Genomic DNA, 14,660 nt, shown 5'->3' with positions numbered 1-14,660 from the left:
AGATTAACAATATGCAAACGAAATTTCCTAAAGATTATCGTGCAAAAAGATCTAACCGAAAGAAGTTTCACACACAAATATTCAGATCAACATATCTAGCTCCATACTTAACGGAATCGCGCGATTCAAATTGCAGTTTATTCTATGTCGCAAGATCTATCTAAACCACATGTTGATTTCAAGAATCGAAGATTTCGAAAATTTACCTCGTGATTATGCAGCTCGTGTTCTTGTACGTTTCGAACCTCCAATTGCCAAAACAGAATGTCTAGGGTGCGTAGGAAGGTGAATACAAGTGATTGTTCAGCTCAACAGTGATCGAAGAAGAAGAAATATCAAACCGCCATTGAAGCTTCAAGGTTGCAACAGTTGGAATTTGCACGGTTCTTGCTTCAATTACCACGAACAGAACTCCTACTACACCTGCAGATGAAGAATTGACCAAGAAATTGCAAGAACAATGGTGAATTTTGATGAAATGGAGAAAAAATAGTGTATGTGAAATTGTGAAAAAGTGAGAGAATTTTGTGAGGTTTTGGTTTGGATCTGAAAAAGTGATTAGTGGTGTGTGATTACAGTTACAATTATCTATTTATACCAAGGCTTAATCAAAAATTAATCCAAATTAAGCATAATGGAAAAATTAGTGTTAAGTGTATTTTTCAAGTGTGTGGCCAAAATGCCCTTGGTTAATCCAGCTGGTTTTTCTCTCCAAACTTGATTCAAACAGGTCACAAATGATATTTGGAAGGTGTTACAAAAAGCCTCATCTCAAAATTCCAAATATTTCTCAAATTGGACCATTTTGCCCTTGGATTTTAATTAGTGCACTTGAAAATTGACCTTTTTGTGTGAATGCTTTTGGCAAAATGTGATGATGGAATATGAAAGTACACATCAAATGTGATTTGCTCAAAGAAAAACCATCCAATTTGGCCACTCCATGTGCAAGTTATGGCACTTTGATTTCGGGCATTTTCTGAAAATGATTTGACCATATCTTGCTAACCACACATGGGAATTTCAAGTTCTTGGACTTTTTGGAATGGTGAGATCAGGATCTTCAACTTTCATGTTGGACAAAATTCCATTTGAAGCTTGTATGATGAAGTTATTTTGAGGAGAAAAAGTTTCCATTTTGGGCAGCTGAAATTACAGGACACCTGCTATTTTTGGAAACTCTTGATCTGACCTCCAAATCTTCAACCTTGGTCTTTGATATGTCAAATGAGACTTATATGGACATGAAGGAGGCCTTTCAAACCATCTCACACCTTCCAATCCGTAAAATCAGGCACGGTTGACCATAGTTGACTTTCTAGGGTTTCTGGTTGATTGAACAATGACTGATGACTTCTGAGCATCCAATCTTTGGCCAAACCACTTCAAAATGATCCTTAGACCATATGAACTTGACAAATCAACCATAGGGCTTTGTCCCAATGAAAATAGCACATGCTTGCTTGATTGACTGATTCTCCTGATCAGTTTGACCTAATTTGTCAGTGGGCTTGCACTTGGGCAAATGGACAATGCAATGTTATGCAGTGGCCTATGTTATGTTATGACCTAATATGAAATGAATGTACAAAATGGTAGGGTGAAAATTTGAGGTGCTACACATGGTATGATCGTCTCAACAACTTTATTTGTGAAAAGGGATTTGAAAAAGGTAAAATTGACAAGACCTTATTTATTAAGAAAATAAAAGGTAACACTTTATTGGTTCAAGTCTACGTTGACGATATCATATTCGGCTCAACAAACAAAGAAATGTGTGAAGAATTTTCATTAATGATGCAAGGAGAATTCGAGATGTCCGTGATGGGAAAGATGAATTATTTTCTTGGACTCCAAATTAAGCAACTAAAGGATGGAATCTTCATCAACCAATCAAAGTACAGCAAAGAGTTGCTAAAAAGATTCGACATAGATAGTTGCAAGGCAATATCTACTCCAATGGGATCCGAATCTTATGTTGATCAAGATGAATCAGGTGTTTTGATTGATATCATAAAGTATCAAGGTATGATTGGTTCCTTACTCTATTTGATGGCAAGTCGTCCTGATATAATGTTCAGTATGTGTCTTTGTCTGTGTTTTCAAGCCAATCCAAAGGAATCACATCTCACCACAGTTAAAAGGATCATGAAGTATCTCAAAAGGAACAACAAATGTCAGCATCTGGTATCCTAAAGGTAGTATTTGCAATTTAGTTGGTTATTTTGATGCTGATTATGCATGACGTAAAACAAATAGAAAGAGCACTAGTGGTACATGTCACATTCTTGGAAATGCATTAGAATCACGGGCCTGCAAGAAACAAGCATGTGTTGCCCTTAACACTGCCTAATCGGAATACATAGCAGCAAGTAGCTTCTTTTCTTAAATACTTTGGCTTAAGCAACAACTTCGTGACTACAGACTCGATCTTGGATGCATTCCTCTATGTTGTGACAACACAAGTGCGATAAACATTACAAAGAATTAAGTCATGCACTCAAGAACCAAATATATTGCCATTCGACATCCTTTTCTTCGTGATCATGTGCTTCAAGGAGATATCGAAGTCACATTTATAGATACTCATAATCAACTCGCCGACATCTTCACAAAACCATTGGCATGAGAATCGTTTTACAAAATTCGAAGGGAACTTGGAATTTTAGATGATTGTGACATTTGATTCTTCAAAAACTCATCAATTCAAATACAAATGTACACTATTTTTTACCCAATATCTTTTATTTTGAAATATATATGTGTTTTCTTACATGAGTTTAAAGAAAAAGTCAATTTTGTGTGTCCTTACAATGTTTGTATTACCTGCTTGCCTCGCATAAAATGGCCAAAGGATATGTTAGATCATGTGTAATTATTGAATTTTTAAATTTCATTACATGATGATCTTGGTGAAGTTACTGTTTTTTTTTCTGGAGGTAATCGATTACCACCTTGGGTGTAATCGATTACATCCCTGATGTATGATTTACGACTGCTTTTGTTTGTGAGGTAATCGATTACCACTTTGGGTGTAATCGATTACACCCATGTTACACGACTCCATTTTGTCTTTGTTTTATGGTGTAACCGATTACACCTCCCTGGGTAATCGATTACACCTGAGCGTTCCAGATTTTTTTTTAATTAAATGTGTGTGTTTTGGATAAGTGTTTTTTTTTTTAATTTTTAAAATACTTATACTCGGATTTTTCCTTTATCACTTTCCAATATCGCTCTTCATCTACCTTAAACCTTCAAACTTCTTCTCTCTTATTTATCTCCATAACCTAAACACCATTAAAACACATTAAAACTCCATTTAGAAAACTCTCAATACTTCCACTCTCTCTTCACCAAACTCCTTCCAAATCCCAAACCCAAAATCCTTCCTAAAAACCCTAACTTTTCCAGATCCCATGGCTCCAACAAGGAAAGATAAAGGCAAAACCAAAATTGATGAAGGTAGCTCAGAACATCAAGAATATGCTCAAATGCTACTTCCCTCAAAACTAGGAGACTTACGTTTGATTTATGGAATCAGTCTCTTATGTCGGTGAAATATGGTAACCTTTCCTCTTTTTCTTCTCATAGTTTTGATTTCCCGGAACTCTTAAGACGTTAAGGGGTATACTCTATGGTTTTCGATTGTGGAAATTTTTACCCGGATTTGGTTAAAGATTTTTATGCAAATATGATTATTCTTCATGGTGTTAAGGATGTCCTAACTTCTAAGGTTAAGAATACTGGAATTATTTTGGATTTAGAAGCTTTTGGAAACTGATTGGGAATACCGTATAAGGGTCAAGTGTTTCATCATGGGTTAGTCCCAAAATGGGAAGGTTATAGTAAGATGGACTATTTTTTTCACATCTATCGTGTCTCTCAGCAAGCTATTCTTGGTAAGAAGAATCATGCATCTTCCCGGGTACTTTTGTTTTCAAAGAATTTGGCCGTAAGCGATAAGATGCTTCATTACCTGATTTCCTATGTTTTGATGCCTAAACACTCAAATCACTCTCAAATTGGTGATTTAGAATTACAACTTATCTATGCCATCAAAAACAAGATTCAGGTTAATTGGGCATATACCATCATGTACCCCATGAAGCATCAACAATCCCTAACTGGTGGATTACCCTATGCTAGGCTAATCTCCAAAATCCTAGAAGGATGTGGTATTGATCTGAAAAGGGAACCAAAGAAGAAGTTGACTGCAAGAGAATGTGAAATCAATGCTTCAACATAGGTTCAGAATATCGGTATCTTTTTGGACATGGATGGTACGTATAAATACAAGGATCAATCCTCAACCTCTTCAAATGCTCCTCCACCTCCTCCACCGGCTCCGGAAGGTGGATATTCAAATGAAGTCCTCTACAACAAAATCTGCTCATTTGAGACTACTATGATGAAAAATTATCGTGAGCCAAAATTTGAAATGGCCTCTATCAAAAGACTTTTAGAGAACCATACCAAATCCCAAAACCCAGAGATAAGTGATGAAGAAGAAAGTGATGAAGATCAAGAAGAAGACGATGAGGATATGGGAATGTCGGAAAGTGACTAAAAGTGTTTTTTTATAAATAATTCTGTTTTGTTTCGTGTTTTACTTTATTATGCTGGATTTTTCTCTTTAGAATTATGTTTTTATGAACAATTTGTTGTTGTATTGAATTATGTGCGTTATGGTTATTTTGCTATCTATGTATGTGTTCATGTTATTTACCTTATCATCCTACGACATATATGTGTGTTATATTGTTTTCGTCTTTCCCACCCTTTTTGCTAATGACAAAGGGGGAGAATATGTATTTTTAGTTGTTGTATATTTTGTCTCTCTAATAATGCAGCTAGCAAATCACTTTAAAAATCCCAATCTTGGATCAAGGGGGAGCTTCGATCAAGGGGGAGTTTTCATTTGTTAGAGAAATCAAAATTGGATCAAATTGTCAAATATAGAGTTGTCATCATCAAAAAGAGGGGAGAATATGAAGACAAACTTCTCAAAGTGTTTTGATGAAGACATGCTCAACATATATGCATTGTAAAAAGAATGCCTCAAGACTCAAGCACAAACATCTCTTTTAAAAGCATTTCAAAGTCTTGAAGATTGTTATTGATTCGATCAAAGTGTTAAGGTATTAAGTTCTCAGTCTCTCTATGATAAGTCAAGTGCTCTAGTTTTTATCATCCATACATATGTTGGTTATTTATGTCTCTTAAACCTTTCTCATTTGGCAGTCACTTTAATTTCAAAATGCATTATGCCATTCTGCTGTGTGGTAATCGGTTACCAACATTAAGGTAATCGATTACCAATTACGCGTGTTGTCATGTAAGGCAATTTTTACAGCATGTAATCGATTATATCCTTTTGGTAATCGATTACACCGTACATTTTTTCAAATTTTGTAACGTTGGCTCAGGTGTAACCAATTACACCATATTGGGTAATTGATTACCACTGAACTAGTGGCAGAAAACATTGCATTCTTTCATGAAACTTTTCTATGGAGTGTGTTCTTGAAGCATGACATCCTTTCATGTATCATAACCATTTAGAGAGGTGTATAAGGTTTATATATAACACATTTATGTAGATTTTGAACACACCTCTTTTCTCACAAAATATTTTCAAACAATCTTCTTCATTCATCTTTTCAAAATTATTTCAAGTATTCTTGACCAAATTTTCTGGTGAAACTTTTTACACATAATTTTTATACACATTTATATAGTTTCACCCATATCATCATTAGAGCCCTTGTTAGTCATAAAGAAGTTTGATTACTTTAAAGGAGAAGATTAGTCAATAGGTTGATAGATTATTCCATTTGTCAAAAACTTGTAAAAAAACTCATATTGTTGTTTTGTCCTTGTTGTCCAGGATTGTTGGAAACAAGAGGTTCACTAAAAGGGAGGATTGTTATCTTTTTGAACTTAGTGAAAAATCCAAGAGGATTGTTCTTGGTATGATTGTTAGTGTCTATATAGAAAGACTAGGAAGAGTCTTGTAAAAGTCCTAACAATAGTAAAATCTCTGTCATATTAAATGGGGACTGGAGTACTCTCGATCTGTGAGGGGAACCAAAATATCTCTTAGTGTTCTTTAGTTTTTGCACTTTACCGTTCATTGCTTAACCTAACCAGAAAAGAAAGAACAAAGTTTTCATAAAACCGAATTTTTTTTCAAAGAACCTAATTCACCCCCTTCTTAGGTGCATACTCAACTAACACAAATGGTGAACTGATTATTATTCTTGGTTGAATTGTTGATATTGTGTTGATGTGAATATGACATGAGTGTTGGTTATGTGTATATGTATTATTTTACAAGGCTGGAATACAGATATAGTGAGAGTGTACTAGGCAGGGCAAGGTGCATGGAGACATGAATCAAGGTTGGCATGGAACATGGAGAGTCCATGACACGTGAAGACACCATCAAGAATTATGAAGGATCTTGAATAAAAGTGGGATGACTTATGAATGAAGAAGAAGTAGGATTAGGGTTTAGGATCAGTGGTTGACTTTGGTCGACTGTTTGACCAAAAGTCAACGGTTGATAAAAAATCAATTGTACGTCAAAATGTGTAATTTTGTGTAGACTTTGTAATTTGGCTCTCTTGTAATGTAATTGGATATCTTTTGGTAATGAAATGACTTTTGAATGGTGTATGGTAATGAAATGGCTTTTGTAATGTAATTTCTATTTGAATGAACTTGATATTTAATGAATCTTGCATTTTGATTTCTTTGTCTTGAATCCAAGTTGCAAAGCCTTGAATCAAATGAACAACCAAACAAACTAGCCAAGTAGTATTTCCATAGAGAATGGTCAACAGAAAGTCACCCTAAAGTTGATCTTTGCTTGACCAAAATCAACCTGAGAATGGCTTTCAAAGATCTATGTCATGATGTAATCCATAACAACCAAAGACCATATCCAATACTTAGGGTTCCGCGAGACGTTAGTCCATAAAATGCATCTTCCAAGTCGATTGTATCACCAAGATTCCCTAGGTTGGATTCCCAGAGAAACCCTAACTCAATGTCAGGCATAAATACAAGGTCCTTTGAATCAATGATGCTTATTTAAAAATGCAACTGTAAATGAATGCCCTAAATGATTATGAATATGCAAATGAAGTGAGGATCATGAGCCAGATAAAAATGGAAAAAAAAGTAGGATAAATTTTGGGGTATGACAATGTACCTGAAATTGGAGGAAAATGTGTGTCTTCACTCTGATTAACATGTTAGACTCTTTACAAGTGAGATCCTGTTAGGTGAAAAAGTGAATTACATAGCAAAAGTTACTTAGAAAAGTAGCGAGAGTATAATACCTAAGATAAAAAAGAATTAAAAAGCCATTGAAACATTAAGTTAGTTAATCCCCCATGTCGAAACAGAAAAGAATGAATTCTTGGATTATACAACCAAAAATTTTGTCAAAGAAATGTATCCAAAAAAATTGCATTCACGCACTTACAATGTTATTAGTCATTGAATATTGATTACATGGTTTAAAAAAAATAAACTTATTTTCATATTATAGTTTTAAAACTGACACTTTTAAATCAGAACCATTTAATCTTAATCGAATGACTAACAACACTTGAATACGTGAATGCAGGCAGGGACTTTAATTGGAGTGAATTTCAATCCCGCTCACATATGCAAAGAATAAGCCTTATACATTTGACAAAGTCTGAAACCTTAATACTTATATCCTTACTTTACTCGCATAGAGCCACAAGCCTCACACATACAACGAAGTTTATATCAGGAAAATTCTCTTTATTTATTCTCTACATATACAATATAGTTCTTATTATTTTCATATTTTCTTCATCATCATACCTTGACCTATCATTCTCGAATCTTCCAATTTTTTATTATTATTTTATTTAATCTGAATTCTTGATTTCATGTGAATATTCTTGTTATCTTATATACATAGCCCCATTTTATAGCATAAAGGTTGTATTATGGATTAACTCATATTTGTTTCCATGGTAGAATTGTCCAACAATGTGCATTCTTTCACAATTTATAACTTTTACTTTATTACAGTTGACACGAGAAAAATATTATTGGCATAGAATAAACAAACACTTATGTCAATCATATAGTTTAGATGCCAAGATTGATATAGTCTTAGTGCATGTTCATACTTATATTGGGTTGGACAAAATCACAGTGACAAGTTGTGATTTTGCTAAAGTCACCGCAGTAGCAAACAAACACTTTTGTATAATTGTTCTTATTGCTTTTCAAACACCATGGTTTAAATTTCTATGCAATTTTGATTTTGATATCCACCCATCTTTGTCATTTTCAATAATTAGCAACAAGATCAACCTATAGACAAAAGAAAATATAAGATAGGTTATATAAATGTACATCCAAGTCAAACCAAAAAATATGAATGAGTTATGAAATCTAAACAAATCAGAGTGATCCACCAATGATTAAGATCATATGAAAACGAGTTAAAGTTGGCCTTCACCCACCACTATACGTGAATTTCATATGATTTATAATTTGATATGATGAAAATTCCTTGTGCCCAAACAACATGTTATTACGATCAGACCAAATTCATTTTAAAGAAAACAGAGGTACATAAACTGTAAGAACATGAATAATGACATTATTTGACAAAGCCCATAAAATATCTTACTATTTTAAAATATCATATCAAATACTCGAAGAGAAATTGCATTCGAAGAATAAGTGTTCAATTTTTTTTTCAACTCCCCAGCTACAAAGGCATAAAGAAGACTCGGTGTTAGGAATGTCACATTGTATCAAGTTTGTCTACAGGCGATTTTGAAATAGTATCTAAAAGAAAAGACAAACATTTAAGAGAGACATTTTGTTCAAAATCAAATTTTGAAGGGACAAATGTTCATCTATTTATCTTAAATGAACAATTGATAAGTCCTTGAGAAGGTCTCACTATAATCAAACCTCCCGATCAATTATTTTAAAGCATTTGCTTTTAGAAAAAAAAAATTCTAAAGCATTGTCCTACAAAAGAATGTTATAAAGCAAAAAAAACATAATCATGACAATAATTCTTTCTTCCAAACAAAAAGATTTATTCTCCGATGCCCATCCTATGCCATGACCCTCCTAATCCAATATAAAAAGACATGCCACAAAAAATTGTTTATCAAGAGACAAAATACATAATCTACATAATCTATCTCTTAAGAAGCAACTTTTGAGCCGATGATCATAACAAAACAACATTGACTCCCCGTTTCTTCAATTCTAAAAAAAAGTCATAAATCAAGAAGTTTTATTGATACAAGTTTCATATCCCGATACTAGATTGTTCTAAACCATTTTTACTCCATATTTATGAGACAACACTTTATAACACAATTATTCCTTATCAATCAAAATCATCCAACAAGATTTTCATAATAAGCAGTAATTAATTTCCTTCATCCTCCATACACCTAGATCTTTTTACATCTGTCTAAACACAATCTACTCGTGTGGATTCAAAAATCTTTACGATCGTCCTCAGTACCCCCAATTTTGTTTAAAAGGATTTTATTTTAGAAATGATACCCGAAGAAACCTTGAGGTAAGAGAGTAAACCAATAAGGACGTGACAAATGAGATTTGAGTAAAATGAGACGAACACCCACTAAAAGGTGTTATTCTTCCAACTTTTTTTTCCTATAAAAGTCAATTTTTTCGTTTGTGAATTGAAGATGAGAAATTTTAAAATGAGGATCGAGTCCTATATGAAAATTTGAAATGATACAAACACATATTTTTGCACTAAGCATAACAAGTAAACCTTTCATTGCTATCAAAAATAAAAAAGATGAAATACGATCTCCCTAACACCACTCTTTTTATAAACTGAACTTAGATGCGATATTATCATTAATAAGACTTGAAGCAATCATAAAGCTTACACGTTTTTTGATAAGTTGGATTCAGTTATGAGAAAATCTCATCAAATACATTACTTCAATCAAATAGTCTCATTTCACATAGTCAAAAGTTTTTTCAACCTTTGAAAAGATGACATTTTTCTTAGATCTTTTGGCATCATCAACAATTTCATTAGTTATTAAAATGTCATTAACAATTTGATACCTTTGAATAACACTATATCGAAATTATAAAATGATTGAATGGATAACCTTCTTCAATCTATTTGTGAATACTTTTACTAAAACTTTATACATACATCCCTCTAGAGGTATATCGAAAACTAGACAAACACCTTAACAATTATTTATTTAATAGAAAAAAGAAAATAAATTTATATTTTTAAATTGAAAACTTAATAAGAGTATTTTTATGGTTTTTTTTTTACAAATGTGAAGGTTTAAAATTCTTTTAATATTAGATCAAATCTAGAAAGTAAATCTTAAGAGGTGTACATCATGAAATTCCCGAAGTCGAGTTATAAATCATTGAGACTGATCATGGAGAGTCAATATGTCGAATATTTACAGAGAATGATAAAACAAATTGGAGTCCGAACTATAGGATTATTAGAAACATATTTTTGGACGACATGTATAGATTGGCATAACGGCTATGGGATAGTTATAAGGTTTTATGAATGTTAAAGAAGAAGACGTTACATTGATAATAACGAGAGCGACGGACGTTATGATTATCATTTCACATGGAATTTGAGGAAACATTTCTTAATTTTTTAGTGATCTTAAAAAAAAGAGTATAAAAACACATTCCACATAAAGAAGAAGGACAAACAACAAGTATCATATAAATTAAATCCCATCTGTGGTCTCACCTAACTTTTGAGAGATTATAAAAGAAAGTGTTTATAGGAACAAGAGGAAAGAAGTGTTATTGCATTGTTATTTTATTTATTTGAGAAGATATTTGTATAATGTTTTACAGCATTGGTATATTTAAAAGAAAATGAATTTTTTATAAAGTACAATTATTAGATATTGGGCATTATACTACTTATGAACTAAATTGAAGAAGAAAAAAGAAAGAAAGAAGATAAGTAGAAAAACCAAAGCCTTAGAGAAAGAAGAAGAGAAGAGAGACAACGATGGGAACACCAGAGACTTCAAGAGAACCCTGCCCTGATCGAATTCTCGACGACATAGGCGGTGCCTTCGGTATGGGTGCCGTCGGTGGCTCCGCCTTCCACTTCCTCAAAGGACTCTACAATTCTCCCAAAGGCTCCCGCTTCGTCGGTGCTTCCCAAGCCGTTCGTCTCAACGCTCCCCGAGTCGGCGGTAGTTTCGCCGTTTGGGGTGGTCTCTTCTCCTCTTTCGACTGCACCATGGTCTACCTCCGCCAAAAAGAAGACCCTTGGAACTCTATCTTCGCCGGCGCCGCCACCGGTGGGTTTCTCTCAATGCGTCAAGGTTTGGTCGCTTCCGGTCGATCCGCTGCGTTTGGCGGTGTTCTCTTGGCGCTTATTGAGGGAGCGGGAATTATGCTTAACAAGGTTCTTAGCCCGCAGCAGCAGGTGCCTGCTGTCATGGATGAACCAATCCCTGGACATCCCAACGGCGGTTTTCCGGGAAAACAGGTTCCGCCGGCGGGTGACTCCGAAGCTAAACCGTGGTTCGGTGGTGGGTTGTTCGGTGAAGATAAGAAAAAGGATGAAGCTGTTTCTGATGGAGGAAGTGAGACCAAGATTTTGGAGAGTTTTGATGCTCCTCCTGTGCCAAATTTTGACTACAAATAATGTTTGGTTTTGGTTATAGTTTTTCTGAACCTTTTCTACTGTATTTTACTTATATATATGCAAGACATAGTTTTATCTTAATGTAAGAGAAAATTTACTAATTGGTCGGAAGATCTTATTTGTGTGCAGGGTTTGCAATGTTCCTCCCAATATAATTTCGGGAGAATTATTTTATGGGGTACACTGTTTTATCTAGAACAGGTCTTTTAGGTTTTGTAAAAATAGAGACATGTTTATGTTTCAGGTAGTATGAATGATTTTGTATTTAGCTCAAAGCTTTTAGTTATAGGCTGGAAATTTTGTGACTTGATTTTGATGATGTAATTTTAAGTTAATTTTTCATAAACATAAACAACCAAATTCCTTGAGGTACATATAAGAAGGAGGGTTTTTAAAGAGATGCTCATAAGGACTATGCGATTTTAGTTTAGGAGGGGGCTTCGGAGTATATTAATATGGATAGCATATTTGACACAGAAATTTTACATGGATAAATGGGTTTTCATAAAGATTATTTAAGTATATCTTGTGTAATCATCCGTTAGAGTGAGAGAGTATTTTTGTCCTAAAATAAAAATGGTTGAATAGAGGCCCACAAATCAGCATGTAACAATTCAAAAGAAGCAACAATATTAATATTACTAGAAGGAAAAAACAACTATTTATGTTTAACATTATTATGGCAAGAATCACAAGATGCCAACTTTAGTTTACAAGAAATAAAGGGATAATTTTTGGAAATGGCGTGTAAGCTTACATCAGATATATTCCCTAACTTAGAATTCCATTGTTCATGAGATTTATTGTCAACTGAATTATAAAGATTGTGAGGACTATGAGACTCTAGGATGTATAGGTCTCTTTGCAAGTTATTTATACCAATCATTTTCTTGGAGTTGTTATGTAAAATATGACATGTATTTGCAAGAAAATGAAGATGAAATAGATGATTAGTAAAATATTTTATTAATGAAATGAGATTAACATGAAAGTTAGGTATATACAAGACATTATGGATGGGAAGCAAAGACATGAGCCATTAGGTAAAAGTGACAGAGTGACGGGGACAAAGTTAACGTGTCTATGCTTAACGAGGGATGTAAGATTATAAGAAATATGGTTAGTTTCTCCAATATCAAGGATCTAAAGTGTGAAATTCTTACCGTTTCTAGTGGAAGAACAGGAGCTCAAAGCAAAGGGAACTTGTGACAGAGTTGGTCTTGGTGTTGGATCTCGATCTTGACTGTTGAAGTAGCTTCATGATATTACTACCCTGTTGTAAAAACAAAAAAGGTATTTGTTGGATTGGCGGGAGGATGATTTTGAAATACAATTGGCAAATGAACCCGTCGAGTGGGGATTCTTAGTCTTGTTCTTGAATCCAGGGGATATCCATGCTTTACAAAACATGTTTCAATGACGTGGTTGGTACGACCACAATGAGTGTAAACACGATTAGGTCCTCGAATCAGAGACTTCCCTTTGAAATTAGGGTTCCAATTCTTGTTCCCATAACGGGCTGGATAAGAATTGACATGCAATGCAAAGATATGAACAATATCATTAGAGGGAGACATGGTAATTGACGAAGAAGGAGTCCTCTCTCTCTCTCTCTCTCTCTCTCTCTCTCTCTCTCTCTCTCTCTCTCTCTCTCTCTCTCTCTCTCTCTCTCTCTCTCTCTCTCTCTCTCTCTCTCTCTCTCTCTCTCTCTCTCTCTCTCTCTCTCTCTCTCTCTCTCTATATATATATATATATATATATATATATATATATATATATATATATATATATATATATATATATATATATATATATATATATATATATATATATATATATATATAACCAAATAAAATCGCGATCTATGTTAGGCAAGGGGTGCAACATCATAATATGGGACTTGGAGTATGATAATTTTTCATTTATACCCTTAAGAAAGCGTATAACGTAGTCTTGCTCTCTATAACAGTGGACAAATGCAATTGCTCGACTTAAGCAAGGGATTGAGCAAGAACATGATGGAATGGGGCAATATGCTTCCAATTAATCCTAAAAAGCTTTGAGTTGTGTAAAGTAATAAAAAAAAGTTATATCTTGGTTGAATTTGTAGAGGTCTTCTTGAATATAGAAGACTTTAAAGACGCCGTTCTTAGAAAATCATGTGTACGGGTTTGCCCAAACACCAGCAATAATGTCAATCCAATTCACAAACTGTGTGATTAATTCTGAAATTGAGCGAAAAAGCCAAGTGAAGACCATCGTATTACATGGGATATATGGAACGTGCAAAGAATTAGAGGGAACGAGTTTTTGTAGGGTTTCATAAATGAAATGTTATTTATCATGGGAAATTGTGGCAATCTCCATTGATATTGATCAAGTATGATAGTTCTTGGTGTGAGGAGAAATAAGAACAAGGATAGTGTTTTCATTATGACGAAGATAATAGGAGTTTGTGGAATTAATAGAGAAATCATAATAACTCTGATTTATTTTTGAAGAGATAAAAAAGAAATGGGATAGAGATAGTAGATAAATTGGAGAGGGCAAAGAAAAGAATTGTTACCGGATCATGTATGCTCTGATATCATGTTAATAGTATGCGTATAGAGAGTAAAATTGAAAGAAAATATTATTCATCATTGATCGAGCATCTATTACAATTATAAGGGTAGGACAATGCCAATATATCAATAGATTGAAGACAATCAAAAATAGAAGAAAAAAAATTAGTTAAACTATAACTAACTTCCTAACTAATCTGACAAACCAATCTAACAAACCAAAAATAGAGAAAATGAGCCTTAACAAAAATGGGCCTTAGAGCCAAACTAAAATGGACATATTATAGTTAACATAAAGTTCTGTTTAGTATTAATAAGTTAGCTTTTAGATTATATTTGATAATGAATAAGTTAATCAATTATATTTTTAATTTTTA

General features: G+C 33.7%; 1 protein-coding gene across 1 annotated transcript; it reads left to right on the top strand.

The window, feature by feature from the left end:
• Positions 1-10,955: 10,955 nt before the first annotated feature.
• LOC127105177 (mitochondrial import inner membrane translocase subunit TIM17-2) lies at positions 10,956-11,987 on the top strand. Its single transcript, XM_051042330.1, has one exon. The coding sequence runs from the start codon at positions 11,072-11,074 to the stop codon at positions 11,717-11,719; it is 648 nt and encodes a 215-aa protein (XP_050898287.1). The 5' UTR covers positions 10,956-11,071; the 3' UTR covers positions 11,720-11,987.
• The last annotated feature ends 2,673 nt before the right edge of the window (positions 11,988-14,660 follow it).

Source organism: Lathyrus oleraceus, chromosome 7, assembly GCF_024323335.1.
Source record: "Lathyrus oleraceus cultivar Zhongwan6 chromosome 7, CAAS_Psat_ZW6_1.0, whole genome shotgun sequence".
NCBI classification, from domain to species: Eukaryota; Viridiplantae; Streptophyta; class Magnoliopsida; order Fabales; family Fabaceae; genus Lathyrus; species Lathyrus oleraceus.
The sequence above is the reverse complement of the archived record's forward strand: the minus strand, read 5'-3'. Positions and strand labels throughout refer to the sequence as shown.

Bases quoted from the DNA above. Each gene is read 5' to 3' on its own strand.
- LOC127105177 (XM_051042330.1), top strand. From the start codon at position 11,072: ATGGGAACACCAGAGACTTCAAGAGAACCCTGCCCTGATCGAATTCTC.